This window comes from Euphorbia lathyris, chromosome 2 (assembly GCF_963576675.1).
Source record: "Euphorbia lathyris chromosome 2, ddEupLath1.1, whole genome shotgun sequence".
NCBI classification, from domain to species: domain Eukaryota; kingdom Viridiplantae; phylum Streptophyta; class Magnoliopsida; order Malpighiales; family Euphorbiaceae; genus Euphorbia; species Euphorbia lathyris.
This window is the reverse complement of record NC_088911.1, coordinates 15,613,079-15,628,088: the sequence shown is the minus strand read 5'-3', so window position 1 is coordinate 15,628,088 and position 15,010 is coordinate 15,613,079. Positions and strand designations below refer to the sequence as shown.

The window sequence follows — 15,010 nt, the reverse complement described above, 5'->3', positions numbered from 1 at the left end:
GTTCAATTGATTTTCATCTTTCTTTCTTTATCCTTGATCTTGTGTTGATTAATTAGAGGCAATCTATTTTGGTTGCTACTCAACGGTTGATTCTAACTTGATCTTACATTTGTTTTGTTCTGTGTTCGGGAACCCGAAGTAAGAGTTGTGGGCAGGGGCGGAACCAGGGGGTTGGCCGGGGCTCGAGCCCCGGCTGGCCGCCCGAGAATTGAGAAAAAAAAAATAGTAATGGTGTCTCGTAATATTTTGGAGAGAAATATATTGACTCTATGTAGTATCATTTCAATATATAAAGGTAGATGAGATGGTTAAGCATGCTTGCTTTTATTTGAGAGGTCATGTGTTCAATTCCCTTTAACCTCATTTTTTTAAAAAGTTTTTATTTATTTTAATTTTATTTTTTTTATAATTATAAAAACATGTTACCATTATTAATTAATTTAAATTGACTCTTTATTTTTATTTTTATTTTCATAACACTTTTGAATTCATTTTTAATATGTCTTTACCAATAATAAAAAAAATAAACATATTTAATATTCATTTTTATTATGTCTTTACCATTAAAAAAAAGTAAACATGTTTAATTTTCTATTAGTTCAATGCTAGTTTCTAAAAAAAATGATAATATTTTTAGAGTTTTAATGCGTTGGAGGCTAAAAAAATTTTGCCGAGCCCTAACGGGCTGGACTTTGAAAATATACCGTCAACTGCACAGTTAATTTCGATTTTTTTTTTTTACGTTTTGAAATTTATTTTATGGATATGTTTGAGCCCCGGGTCATCCGGGGTCCTAGTTCCGCCACTGGTTGTGGGCACTTCGTTTGCAACTGTAGATAGAACATCTAAAAGGTATTTCTTCTTATCCCTCTTTATATGAAATAACGGTTAACGGATCTTGTGGTTTATGGAAATAGGTTAAAAATTTTATATTTCTGCTGCTATACGTTAGCCTATTTTTCCAACACTTTCTAGACACCACTACTACATCATCAATATACTCCCGATCAATAAAAATACCTACTTCATTTCTACCCTTATCCTTTCCTGAGTACCAAAGCTTATAACCCTAAGGAGCTATCTCTCTAGCCTTGGCTCCAACCCACTTGGTTTCTTGTAGGCACATTATATTTATTCTCCTCCTCTTTATAACATCTACAATTTCAACTAATCTTCATGTCAAAAGATCTTATATTCCATGTCCCAAACCGTAACCTACTACCCCTACCCCCTACCATTACCGTTACCGTGGACTAGCTTATTTACTCGCAACCCTTGCATATTTAACACCACCCCCGGGCCCCGGGGTGGCGCGTCGCTTCGGGACGATGACCTAGCAACCCTTGCACATTTTTTCACAACACCCGGGTCTAGGAAGTGCAGCGCGTCGCTTAGTAGGGAACGCCACCACGATATTCAGATTTTGGTTCATGTCATAAGATGTGGCTAAGTTTTACGTTGGCCGCCACAAATCTACCACAACCCTCCTCCTTTGTCCGGGCTTGGGACCAGCTGTAAATGCTACCAAGTGACCCTCATTGGCAGAGTTATCATTGGAATATGTATAAAGAAAAAAAATCAATCGCTGTTGAAAAAAAAAGAGAAAAATCAATGGCTTATGATATTCTTGGAATATGTAAATCATTAAATGCACCAGAGAAGCAGATTAATAAGCAAAGGGTATAATAGATAAATTACAAAGGTAAAACATTTAATAGTTCTAGATATATGGGAAACGTCAATCAATATGAAACATAAAATCCTCCTTTAAACGACAATCAATAAGGAACATAAGGAGTATCTTTTATGGGGGAAACATTTCGTAGCAGCGTTTTCGAAACTAAAGAGCTACTCCCTTTGTTCCTTAATATTTGTCGTTTAAGGAAAATGCACACAGATTAAGAATTGTAATTAATGTTGTTATTTTATACTGAAAATTACTTTTCTACCCTTATTAATTAAGGAAAAATATGACACCTATCCTTCCAAAAATTATGACGGCTGAATATTAGAAATGTAAAATCATTGAAATATGTATAAAGAAAAAAAATCAATGGCTTATGATATTCTTGGAATATGTAAATCATTAAATGCATCAACGATGTGGATTAATAAGAAAAGGGTATAATAGATAAATTTCAAAGGTAAAGCATTTAATAGTTCTAGATATGTGGGAAACGTCAATCAATATGAAACATAAAATCCTCTTTTTAAACAACAATCAATAAGGATCAGAGGGAGTATTTTTTATGGGAAGATGAGTCTCCCCCGAACTATTACGCTTTGTAGCGATTAAATTTTTCTTATTATTAACCTTTAATGTCACACTTCTTTGACGGGTTACGGATTCTCACTCATATTGATATTCATTTTTACTATGCAGCCAACTCCCCTGTTTTCATCTTTATTTCTGAAAGGTCCTACATTGTTCAACGATCACTTCGAAAAGAGGAGGAAAAACTTCCCCACAGAAAACTTGTTTTCTTGTAGTGATTTTTGGTAATTTCTCAAAAAGAAAAAAGCAAGTGACCGAGGCCTAGTCGGAATAGTTGCCCGTGCACAGATACAACACGTTTTTTACATAAACATTTTTTACTTATTTTTCATTATTATTATTTTATTTGTAAATTAATAGTTAATTCTTAACAATAAGTAATAAATCAATCAATCAAATATAAATAAAAACATCCTACCAAAAAAAAAATATAAATAAAAACAAAAATAATCTAAATATAAAAATAAACATCTAGTAAATCATATAAATATATAATTTTAAGAATATTTATAGAGAATTTCCGTAGATTAGACCTGTTCACGAGTCTGGATACTCGCCCGTCCCATCCAGATCCGTGTTCTTTGGGTCGGATTTAGACAATAAAAATTGATTTTAGCTCAATCCCGCTAAAGTTCGCCTATTTTTTGGATAGGGTTTGGACTAATAAAAATAGTCTGACCCCACCCAGCTTGGCCCACCTTATTAAGATTAATTAGAAAATTATTTATTATAATTAAAATATTTAATTTTAAGTATAAATTTTATTTTATATAATTAAAAATTATGTATGTTTTTTTAGGTGGACTTGATATTTGATTTTTAAACTCGAGCCTAACCCAGTCCAAGCCTGTCTTAATTAATAGCGGGCTAGGATGAGCAGTTTTACATAAAAGCTCACTAAACCCGGTCCAGGTACATGTCTAACGGTGATGGGATAAGGTGGGATAGAGGTTCCCGTCCCTACATCTATCCCCGACTGTGGGAAAAGTTTCCCACATGGGAAAAACAATAGGGAATCCATGTCTACACTGGGACAAACTCTGTTGGGGATGGATGATCTCTGCCTCATTTGCAACCCTAGGTAAAGACAAAATGAGTCAATTAAACAAATGTTTATTGTTAAAAAGGGTTTAATTAGGCTTGATTTACAAACAATCTTAAAATTAAAATTAATATATTTTTCAAGTTTGTTACAATATATAAGGCTACATGATAGTGCAAGCATTTGGATTTTCATCACTAAACAACTGAGGAGCATAGACATGGTGAATAAAGTAATTGCCCAATTCCACTTTTTCTACTGTCTTGAATTCTTTAGTTTCACTCACTTTCACAATGGATTTCACTTCGGCTTTTTTAGGTTCTTCTTTCTTTTCTTCTTTTTTGTGTATCTTCGAGGCCAAAATCTCTGCCTTCTTATGCACTTTCTTTCGTATGTAAGCTAGTAGCTTCTCTGACTCGATGGTTCCTTCAACGGTTAGATGCTGAGTTTTCATGTCCGTTTTCACACTGTAAATTCCTGCATATCATCTTACACAATTGATTAAATCGATGAGTCATGTTTTCCTTACGGTAGGTAAATAATTCAATATTACGTTATACTTCAACCAATAAAATATTAAGAATATTTCTTTAAATTATTTATATAACATTCTAGACCATAAAATATAAACTATGGACTAGAAAATAAATCCTAGACCCTAAGTTATACGTTATAAACCCTGTGATATATAACGTGACATTATTTAGCTCGACAGAGGGACAACGGGTCACAATGGGTCAACTAGAATTACCAACAGAAAATCTCGTCGCGAAACATAAAATTTTGGTGTCGATTTCATTATAGTGAGAATCTGTGATTGATTTGCCACGGGTGATGGAATCGGTGGCGGATTTTTCTCGCCTAATCCCAAAAGACCTATACTTTTTAATAAATTTTTATACATCGATCCCCAAATATATGATTCTGAATGTGCCAGTAATCGGACAAACGAATGGCATGGTGCAAGACCTAAAGTAAAAATTCTCTCTTTAAGATGGAAAAAACAGTAAAATCAAATGAATATCAATTTTGATTGTGAATTTTTAGAATAAACTAATTAATTAATACAAATATATAATGCAAGTACCTTTGTGCTTCAGTAATCTTGTCCTTAGGTCGTTCTCACATTTATCACAATGCATGTGAACCTTAACTGTTGTCGAGCTTACCTAATTAAAACATTTAACACACATAATATTAATATTTGTAGTAATTAAATAAAAATAATAATAGGGATCACGAAGAGTCGGTCGACATTAAAGAAAATTTTTGTTTTAGAAAAAGAATTGTTGGCAGAAATTTTCGTCGCTGAATGTATAATTTCGATAAGGTATTTCATTTCTATTTGGAATATGTCATGGATTTGGCTTCAACGAAATTTGTGACAGAATTATCAATTATAGGTGCTTAGTCCCAACAAAACACATAATTTTTAACATATTTTCGTTCATTAATCCCGAGAAATCGTTTTTAGCTCTTCCACTAGATGATACAAAAGTACAGGTCGCCTTCTCTATTTGAGTCTGTTTTTTCCTCGTCTCGGAAGCCTTATTTTTTTTCCTATGGGTGTGCAGAGGTTGCCCGACGGCATCATCAGTCAGATATTCATCTTCCAAGTATGCCGAAAAACAAAAAATTCTCAAGTTCCGAATAAAACGGACAGATTAATAGTGGTGCTGCCTAAGCATCAGCGACGAATAATTCAGTCGTAGATTACATCTGAGACGTCCAATCCATTATATAGATTCTGAATAGAATGAAGTACTCAATGTTGAATAACGAAGCTAAATAAAACAGAATAATAAAGCAAAGATCGAACACAAGGATTTGTTAACGAAGTTCGGCAGTTTTTAAAGTCTCCGGGAGCGATGAGCGGTTTTTTCTTATTGATCGTGTAAAAAAGATACAGAATACATGTATCTCCATTCCGCTCGATGCCGTTCCGCTCCGGGATAAGCCCTTTGGATATTATGAGCCATATCCAACACTCAAGGACATTATAAATTTAGCAATGGAAATTTCCACAGATAAATCTAATTTTTGTTATTTCTTCCTAGAGTCAGGGTCGACAGCCCCTCTGTGACCCATCCATGAATGTATCATGAAACCGATTGAACTAAAAGCTAGAGTTGATAGTTAAGGCCCAATCATATATCTTATATCAATCTCCCATGGAACCGATTGAACTAAAAGCTCAAGCTGATAGTTAAGGTCCAATCATATATCTTATATTAATCTCCGACATAATGAATATAATTCAGAACCGAAAAGGCGGAAATCTATAGAGGGGTTTAGTTGCAAACTTACTTGTTTGATTTCCTTGACTACTTTTTTCTCTGTAACAACAATTTCCTTCTTAAGTAGTGGTGACAGCAACTCGACCTTTTTCTTGCTCATTTTTTCAATTTTTTTATGGATTTTTATCACATCGATCACGCCTTTCACCTTAATTTCAGCCTTCTCGAAATCAGCATCCACACTATGAACCCCTTCATACAATTCATCAAACATCTATAGATTTCTCAGAATATACAATTAACAGAAAATTGATTTTAAAAGTGTATATATATGCAAATAATAAACTAATTAAGAAGAAGATTATGCCAGTCTTATTTATTTTGATTTTCCTAATTAGAATAGGAATTGAAAACTTCGAAAAGGATTATACTTTTAGACCGATATAAGCAAAGATTGTTTGCTTATTTATTTACACTGGGAGTTTTGGAGCTTGTGCTCGTGGTTATGCATATGTGTGAACTTCTAGTGTAATCAAAGTCACGTGAGATTTGTGAGTTAGCCAGTTTGTTTGCCCAAAAGTATTGTGTTTTGGAAAATATTGGGTAAGAGAAATTTTTTATTGGAAAATAAAATATTTTCCGTTGTTCGGGAAAAAGTGGTGGGTTGTTACCAACTTAAAAAAAAGGTAAGAAGAAATAGAGTAGGTTCCGAAAAATTTAGAAAAATGTTTTACAATTTTTAAGATGGTAAAATATTTTTCTACTTTTTTACATATTTTTTCTATTCACTGACATAAAAGCAAACAAACACCTAAAAATCATGAAAATATTTCAAACAATCTTAATGACTAAGGCTTTGATTGGATGGAGGGTTTTGAAGGGTAATTAAAGGAAGGATATGGGAGGGTAGGGAAGGGGAAGGAGGGGGAGAGAGGGTATTACCCTTACCCTTGTTTGGGAGAGAGGTAGGGTTCATAAAATTTTAAACTCTTACCTTGTTTGAAATGAAGGGTTTATAAAGGGATGGATTATTATAAAATGACTAAAATATCCCTTTTAATTTTATATATACTTGTATCTTATTTTATTAAATTTTGACTTATTAAGAAACACATTTCACAAAATTTATTTTAACAATTTGACATTATTATGTAGATAAGATTTATATAATCATATTTTGAAATAAGTAATGGATAAAAAATTACAAATGATAAATAATTAATAACAAAAATAGATAAATAATATAGCTAATGGAATTAATTAATCTAGGCTGAATAAAGAGATCCTGCTAGTTGGCTGGAGTAAGCCTAGAGAAGGGTTTGCTAAGTTGAATACTGATGGCTCATGCCTTAGCAATGGCAGAATTGCTGCTGGAGGAGTTCTTCGGGATGCTGGTGGCAATTGGATGGCGGGGTTTACCCATAACTTGGGGACGGGCTCCTCCTTTTCTGCGGAGCTCTGGGGTATCTTGTCAGGTATTAAACTCGTCATTCACATGGGTGTTAAAAAGCTCTCGGTGGAATCTGATAATCTAGAGGCTATTAACAGGATTTCAGATAGCCAGGCTGTTTGTCTGAAGAGCCAGAATCTCATCAAAGCTATTTTAAGGCTTCGTCCTGCCTTTGAGTATTTTAATTTCTCCCATATTTTTAGGGAGCAAAACCGCGTGGCGGATCGCTTAGCAGCTGCTGGGCATGGGAGAATGTTAGGTGTTTCTACCCTTTCTGTTCCTCCTTCTTTTCTTTTGCATTCTCTCCTAGAGGATAGGATTGGGGTCAGCCTTCCTAGACTGATCCCGGTGTAGGTTTTTTGTTGGTTTTGTTTTTTTCCTTTCCTTTCTTACCAAAAAAAAAATTTAATCTAGGCTGAATGGAATTAATTAGATTATTTGAGGTTATTTTTGTCCAAAAAATATTGTACATTCTAAACCCACCGATTTGGTGGGTTGAAAATCCTATCAAAACCCATCCATTTTAAACCCTTCAAATCCCTTCATCAACCCTTCAAAACCCTTACCTTCCTATTTTTTAATCACCCAAACAAGGGTTTCTACAAACCCTTCCCTACCCTTCCTTTAATTACCCTTCAAAACCCTCCATCCAATCAAAGCCTAAAGGATGAATTTTTTTTGTTATTATACCAACTTGCTGATTAATAATAATTATGTGCTTTTTTTATTGGTGGATGTAGGCAAAAATAGTCGAATCTTGTACTTATTCTTGTGATTAGAGATAGATTGACATGAGGGCTCATAAAGGGATTGTCTACCCTCGCCTCTGAGGATAAAAGAAAAATTATAATTACCATTAGTTTTTTTTTTAATTGAAAGGCTGGTAATTGAGAAGAGGGCTAGACAGACATCCCAGCTAGGCTGGCACCCCTATCATAGCACCCAAACACAGCACCAATTTTATTAAAATGAAATAAAGAATACAAATGTAACAAAAGAGGAAAGCAAAATCTACGCTAAGTAAAGCGGAAGACTGGGCGTCCACCCGAATTACAGTAAAAAGCCGCAGAACAAAAGGTCGGAAGATCATTCCCCCTTTTCTCCCCCAACACGGAATATTTAGTTCTGGTTTTGTCACTGCTTGTAATTGTATGTTTCTATGCTTAGTTTCTCGTTCCATATATCAAGTTTATTATAATCAATAATAATCATAAAATTCCTGACAAAAATCTGAAAAAAGACAGTATATCATAGAACCAATTGAACTAAAAACTCGAACTGATAGTTAAAAATCAATCGTAGACTTTATTATACTAATTTCTGACAGACAGACAGAAATTACAAAGAAGAAGAAAAGAAAAAGTTTACCCTGCATGGTGAGAAGAGGCTTCTTGATATCGCGAGCACATTGTTGACAGTGCAAGTTAACTTTGTAGACAGCAATTATCACTTCATCAGTTTTTTGTTTATTTGCTGCCATTGAATTAAAGAATGAACTTTCACTTGTAAGTTGTAATGGAATATCATATGATCTGATCGATCCTTTTGTGTATTTGCAACTAGGTTAGGTTTGACTTTGCAGAGAGTTGTTCACCAGCAAGAACAAAACTTGGAGCTCCTTCATATACATATAAAGTCTTACCAACAAAATGACCAACTCATTAACTTTTATAATCAATTTTGCATCTTCCTAAGAAAATTGGAATCTATTAATTTGACCGTTATTCGACTGCCCAGTCTGTCATTTATGCAGTTTTTCTTTATTACTTTGTATCCGATAAACTTAAATATTAATATTTTGGCAAATCGTTTGTAACTGTGTTAGAGAATGATGATATTTACTATGATCCTATTTAGTAAAGAGTTTTTAGGATAAAATTAGAGGGTTGAACTACTTTAGAGATTTTGACTAGCCAAACTTCTAATAACAATGTTTAGCGAAGAGAAATTTGAAATAGCTTATTGATTCCAAAAACCTAGTTTTGAAAAGACTGGTTTCAGAAGCTTTTTCAATTAGTTTATTACTCAGTCACTTTTGAATGACATTTTTACCCCTAATTATTACCCTTTAACTCTAAATAAAGGGTTTACCATTTTAAACAAACAGCTATTAGCGATAAGCTAAGTGTTACCAAACAAATTTAAACAATCAACTAAACAAAAACGTAATCAACTAGCAGTTATTTTGCCAAACATAACCTATGTAAATTATCATAAAATTTGTTTTTCTCGAGACATTTAGAACTTGCACTAATAAATTCCCACAAATTATCAGTGTTTGATCAGTTTTTACAATTAATGTAACAATGGCAATTTATCTAAACGTCTGTGTTATACAAATTCTTCTTCACTGCACAAATTCCGTCTCTCTAATGGTTGGCTAGAAGCTACAAACTTCAAATATTTGCTAACTGGTCCCTCTAACTATTAGAGTTCTCTACACCAAAAAGGTGTTTCTGAATAGATGCTAAAATAGATCTAAGGTTTTTAGGAAATGATTAATATGGCTCGACGTATAAAATAGCACTAATGAATGTTTAACGTTTAAAAAAAAGTATCAATTTAGACCTCGATAACCAAAATGTGACACGTCATTCATATAACTTCGTTAAGTTCTGATGCTATTTTACACGTGAAGCCTAAATCGATACTTCCCAAAAACCATAAACTTATTTTAGTACCTTATCCCTTCCTATATAAATATTTACATAAATGCACTTGAAAATATATTGTATTATTTTTTTAGAGTTTTTGTAAACCGGTACAATATGCGAAAACGTTATTAAAGATGAGTTTTAATGCAACATTCTTCGAACGTGTAAAAATTTAATCTTATGGTAAAAAATTTGACTGAGTTAGGCAATTGAAATACAAGTTATCTATAGTTTGAAAATTTATTTATAAGGATAAGCAAATTGGAGTTACTAAGACGAATCTCAATTATTTAGGATAATTGTAAAGGTGCACTAGGTCATTCGTGTGCAGGGATAAATTGCATTGATGAAATTTATTTCATAAAAGTCATTGAAGTTTTATTTTTAATGAAGTCATTCCAACTATTTCAAACAAAAACAAAAAAAAATTATTGGAATATTGCGCGATAATCATATTGAAAATGATTAATTTTTAGATATGATATGGGAACAAAAACAATTCAAATTATATTTTTCATACGTTTAATTCAACTGTTTGAAACTTCGGAAGACCAACTTAAAAAATGAATTTGCTTTTCTTTTTCATGTCACGAGAGGCACACATGTGACTATCAAGTGGCTGGAATGTTATAAGGAAAAAGTAAGTTATTTCCAATGTGACCGCCACGTTACAATTCCAATGAGTTTTTCTTTTAGAATTGGCCGGAATGACTCTATTGAAACAAAACAAAATTCAGTAATCTTTGTGAAACTCACCCTAAACTTCAGTGATAATCAATGCAATTCATCCGTGCATGTGGCCAATAATTAACATTGTTTAACTAATTAATTACATATTCTTTAGTTAATTATTTATATCAAATTCTAAGACTTTAAAATATAAACTCTAGATCCTAAAATATATGATGTAACATTAAACTATTGGTCCGACGCAGAGATGACATGATGATGTCCCGTGTATATAGTAAAATTTCTCAATAATTCCTCATCAAATTATTACTCATGTTAATTAGGTAAGCAGTAGCTGCAACTTTCAGAAATTATGGTATATCGTCCTCAAGATCTGCTGGAAGTGTTAGGTAGGTCTTGAATTGTTATCAATACTGCTATCAATGAAGAAATCCGTATAAGACAAAGTAAGGGAAGTTAATGTTCTAAACTTCAAACATTTATGTTTTAATGACAATCGATCTACCTGTGTTAATTGATTAATATCGGCTTATGTGATTCGGCTAATTCGTGCCTAGATTTATGGTGGATGAGAAGTCTTTATTACCAAAGCAAACTTAACAATTATTTAAACAGAGAGACAAAAGAGTAGGAAATTAAATGGATTACCTGAGTTTGCTGCTAGTGCTTTTCTTGACATTGGCAATATTCATCCATGTCTTCAAATCCAAAATCCTTTGCAAGAATTCCCTTTCCCTTCCACCAGGTCCAACGGGTTTTCCGATCATCGGAAACATATTAGAAATGGGTATTAATCCTCACCACTCACTAGCTAATCTCTCTAAAAAGTTTGGACCTTTAATGAGTCTCAAGTTAGGAAGCATAACCACCATAGTCATATCTTCTCCTGAATTTGCCAAAGAAGCATTACAGAAACATGATCAAGCCTTATCGAGCCGAACAATCCCAGATGCTGCTCGTCCACATGACCACCACCAGTGCTCAATCGTATGGCTGCCGGCTTTAGATCGATGGAGGAGCCTCAGAAAAGTTACGGCCACAGAATTGTTTACCTCACGGAAGTTGGAAGCAACCCAAGATCTTCGTCAAAAAAAAGTGCAGGAGCTGTTAATGTTTGTGGGAGAGAATTGCAAGACTGGTCAAGCTATTGATATTGGTCAAGCAGCCTTCACTACTTTCATGAACCTAATATCAAACACCTTCTTCTCAATTGATTTAGCTAGCTATAATTCCAATGTATCTCTACAGTTTTATGACGCAATAGTAGGTACAATGGAACAATTAGGAAAGCCAAACCTCGCAGACTATTTCCCTCTATTTCAGATAATGGATCCGCAAGGAATTCGTCGACGAACGAAGCTCTTTTCCGAAAGATTGTTGGAGACATTCGATGGAATTATCACAGAGCGATTGCAGCTAAAATCTTCATCCACCCCAATTAAGGAGAAGCATGATCTACTTGATTCCCTTCTCAATATCAGCCGAGAGGAAAATAATTCTGAATTGAGCCTTGTTGACATAAAGCATATGCTCTTGGTGATTGTTAATTTTAATTTGTCTTTAATGGTGTCCAGTCTACAAGATCAAACACAGATTAATAGTCTGTTATGAATTAATTTGTAGGATCTTTTCATAGCTGGCATCGACACAACTTCGAAAACATTAGAATGGGGAATGGCAGAGTTACTTCGCAACCCCGACAAGCTTTCAGAACTGAAGAAGGAGCTCAAAGAAGTTGAAGGAGAAATTCAAGAATCTGATATTCACAGGTTGCCTTATCTACAAGCAACAGTTAAAGAAATCTTAAGACTGCATGCGCCAGGCCCATTCTTGGTGCCCCATAAAGCTGAATCCAATGTAGAGATTGGTGGGTTCACGATACCAAAAAACGCACAGATACTTGTCAATGTGTGGGCTATGGGAAGAGATGGAAGCATATGGGAGAACCCAGATAGGTTCGAGCCAGAAAGATTTTTGGCGAGCAAAATAGACGTGAAGGGAAGAGATTTTGAGCTAATTCCATTTGGAGCTGGGAGAAGGATTTGCCCAGGCTTGCCATTAGCGCATAGAATGTTGCATCTAATTTTGGCTTCTCTTGTACAGTCATTTGATTGGAAGTTGGCAAATGGCATTCAACCAAATGAATTAGACATGACTGAAAGTTTTGGACTGTCATTGTCCAAGGCTCGACCTCTACTAGCTATTCCTTGTCTTTGAAACTGTTGCCTTTCATTTCAATTGATGAAGTATTCCCCGCATGCTTGGGGAATTTCAAACAATGTGACTATTAACTTCTCATTAGCAATAAATTTAAATTAACTAAGTTCTCACCATGAGCAATGCATCCTTCTTCTTAGGTAATATTGAGAGAAGGAAATCAAGTACATCATGGCTCTCCTTAACTTGTGGCGATGAAGATTTTAGTTGCAATCACTCTTATGATAATTCCATCGAATACCTCGAAAACTCTTCCGAACTAGAGCTTGCTTCATCCACCAATACCTTGCAGATCCAATATCTGAAGTAGGGGATAGTGGGCAAGATTTAGCTTAGCTAATTCTTTGAGAATACCAAATACCAAGTTTAATGAGACAATAGAAACACCACAATTAAACAATATATATACATATATATTTGTCCGAGAAAAAAAATATCTATTGAGGGTCTAACGTTATCAAGCATGACCAAGTACTCCCTTCACTAACAGATTCTTACAAAATAGATGCGCAGATTTCTTAGCTAAGTTTGCGTTTCTAATGCAACAGATAAATATCAATTGACAAATGATAATACTATTAATTCTAAGAATACGTATTCATCAATTATGCAAGGGTTGCTAGGTCGTCGCCCCGAAGCGGCGCGCCACCCCAGGACCCAAGGGTGGTGTCAAATATGCAAGGGTTGCGGGTAAATAAGCTAGTCCAGGGTAACGGTAATGGTAGGGGTAGTAGGTTACGGTTTGGGACATGGAACATAGGTTCTTTGACAAGAAAATTAGTTGAAATTGTAGATGTTATGAAGAGGAGGAGAATAAATATAATGTGCCTACAAGAAACTAAGTGGGTTGGAGCTAAGGCTAGAGAGATAGCTCCTTGGGGTTATAAGCTTTGGTACTCAGGAAAGGATAAGGGTAGAAATGGAATAAGTATTCTTATTAATCGGGAGTATACTGATGATATAGTAGCGGTGTCTAGAAAGAGCGATAGAATTATGAGTGTTAAGCTCGTGATAGAGGATGAGGTTGTGAATGTCATAAGTGCATATGCGCCACAAACAGGATTAGATGTCTCTATAAGACAAGCTTTTTGGGAGGACTTGGAGGAAGTGGTGCAATAGGTTCCTAGGGATGAAAAGATGGTACTGGGTGGTGATCTCAATGGACAAGTGGGTTCTAGGCGAGATGGGTGTTAGGAATAATTGAAATTACGATAAACGAAAAATAAGCAAACACACAAGAATTGTTTACCCAGTTTGCCACTCGATTAGAATGACTACGTTTGGGGGCACTACCAAACCAGGATATCTCACTATAATGAATGAGATGCGGATTACAGAGAAAGAGGTTACATTTATACTCCTGAAGAAACCCTAACCGTAACAGGCCGAAACCCTAATCGCCCAAAAAAAATATCAATTGAGGGTCTAACGTTATCAAGCATGACCAAGTACCAATTGAGGGTCTAACGTTATCAATTGAGAAAAAAAAAAAATATCAATTGAGGGTCTAACGTTACCAAGCATGACCAAGTACTCCCTTCACTAACAGATTCTTACCAAAATAGATGCGCAGATTTCTTAGCTAAGTTGGCGTTTCTAATTTAACAGATAAATATCAATTGACAAATGATAATACTATTAATTCTAAGAATACGTATTCATCAATTACTATCTTAACTTACTAAATCTAAAATAGCCAGGAGAAGAAATAAAAGAGGAACCTAGAATTCTTCATTTGATTTCAATGGATAAAAACCAAGAGCGTGCCACATCATGAAGTGTTTATATGGGCCAAACTTCTAGGCAAAAAATAATAGGGAAATTTACACAGAAATTCACTTTTAAAAAACTATTTACAACTATATCAAATCATAATTTTGAATTATGCCATACTAATAAAATTATTATTTTTAAAGATTAAAATTTATAAATTAGAAGTCTAGAATATATTATCAAGAGTTTGAGATTTATGAATTGGGGTTTAAACTTTTTAAATTAGGTGTAAAAGCATATTTTATTTGATATATATAGAAAAAAATGACATATTGAGAATTAAGTTTGACGATACGATTTAGTTGTAATTTTGTAGTCAATTATGATATTCATATAAAAAGCCCAAAATAATATTAAGTGTGTTTAATTCTTTTTTTTTTTTTTGTAGCGTTTTGGTTCAAACGGAATAAAATATTTGATTAGAATTCAGAAACATCTGTTAATAGTTATTTTAAAGGAAAATTAACTAATATTTTTTAGCAATAACAAACAACTAACGGTTATTTTAAAGGAAAATTAACTAATATTTTTTAGCAATAACAAACAACTAACGACCACAAATTAGAGTTACTAAGATGAATCTCAAGGAGTTCTAACAATTATATTTCCTCAGCAAATCTTGAGGCCCATAAGGAGTATACATATAACAGAACATATTTTAGTCATGATAGT

The 15,010-nt window shown here is 33.9% G+C and overlaps 2 protein-coding genes across 3 annotated transcripts; one reads left to right on the top strand and one right to left on the bottom strand.

Annotated features, from left to right (window-relative positions):
- Positions 1-3,368: 3,368 nt before the first annotated feature.
- Positions 3,369-11,136, bottom strand: LOC136216857 (heavy metal-associated isoprenylated plant protein 4). 2 transcript variants are annotated; one of them, XM_066003408.1, is made up of 5 exons: positions 10,997-11,136; positions 8,373-8,622; positions 5,625-5,806; positions 4,405-4,486; positions 3,369-3,794 (listed from the first exon to the last, which is right to left on the bottom strand). In XM_066003408.1, the coding sequence occupies exons 2-5, from the start codon at positions 8,482-8,484 to the stop codon at positions 3,481-3,483; spliced, it is 690 nt and encodes a 229-aa protein (XP_065859480.1). In that variant the 5' UTR covers positions 8,485-8,622; positions 10,997-11,136; the 3' UTR covers positions 3,369-3,480. The 2 variants fall into 2 exon arrangements, with proteins under 2 accessions (XP_065859480.1, XP_065859479.1); XM_066003407.1 differs by having other exon boundaries at positions 8,373-8,477; positions 10,997-11,134.
- LOC136216855 (cytochrome P450 76T24-like) lies at positions 10,945-12,849 on the top strand. Its single transcript, XM_066003404.1, has 2 exons — positions 10,945-11,884; positions 11,972-12,849. Exons 1-2 carry the CDS (start codon positions 10,988-10,990, stop codon positions 12,563-12,565), a joined length of 1,491 nt encoding a protein of 496 aa, XP_065859476.1. The 5' UTR covers positions 10,945-10,987; the 3' UTR covers positions 12,566-12,849.
- The last annotated feature ends 2,161 nt before the right edge of the window (positions 12,850-15,010 follow it).

Bases quoted from the DNA above. Each gene is read 5' to 3' on its own strand.
- LOC136216857 (XM_066003407.1), bottom strand. From the start codon at position 11,027: ATGTCAAGAAAAGCACTAGCAGCAAACTCAG. The intron at 4,487-5,624 runs GTAAGTTTGCAA...TGTTTTAATTAG, and splicing joins TAGTCAAGGAAATCAAACAA to GTAAGCTCGACAACAGTTAA. The intron at 3,795-4,404 runs GTACTTGCATTA...GATGATATGCAG, and splicing joins AAGATTACTGAAGCACAAAG to GAATTTACAGTGTGAAAACG.
- LOC136216855 (XM_066003404.1), top strand. From the start codon at position 10,988: ATGGATTACCTGAGTTTGCTGCTAGTGCTTTTCTTGACATTGGCAATA. The intron at 11,885-11,971 runs GTGATTGTTAAT...ATTAATTTGTAG, and splicing joins ACATAAAGCATATGCTCTTG to GATCTTTTCATAGCTGGCAT.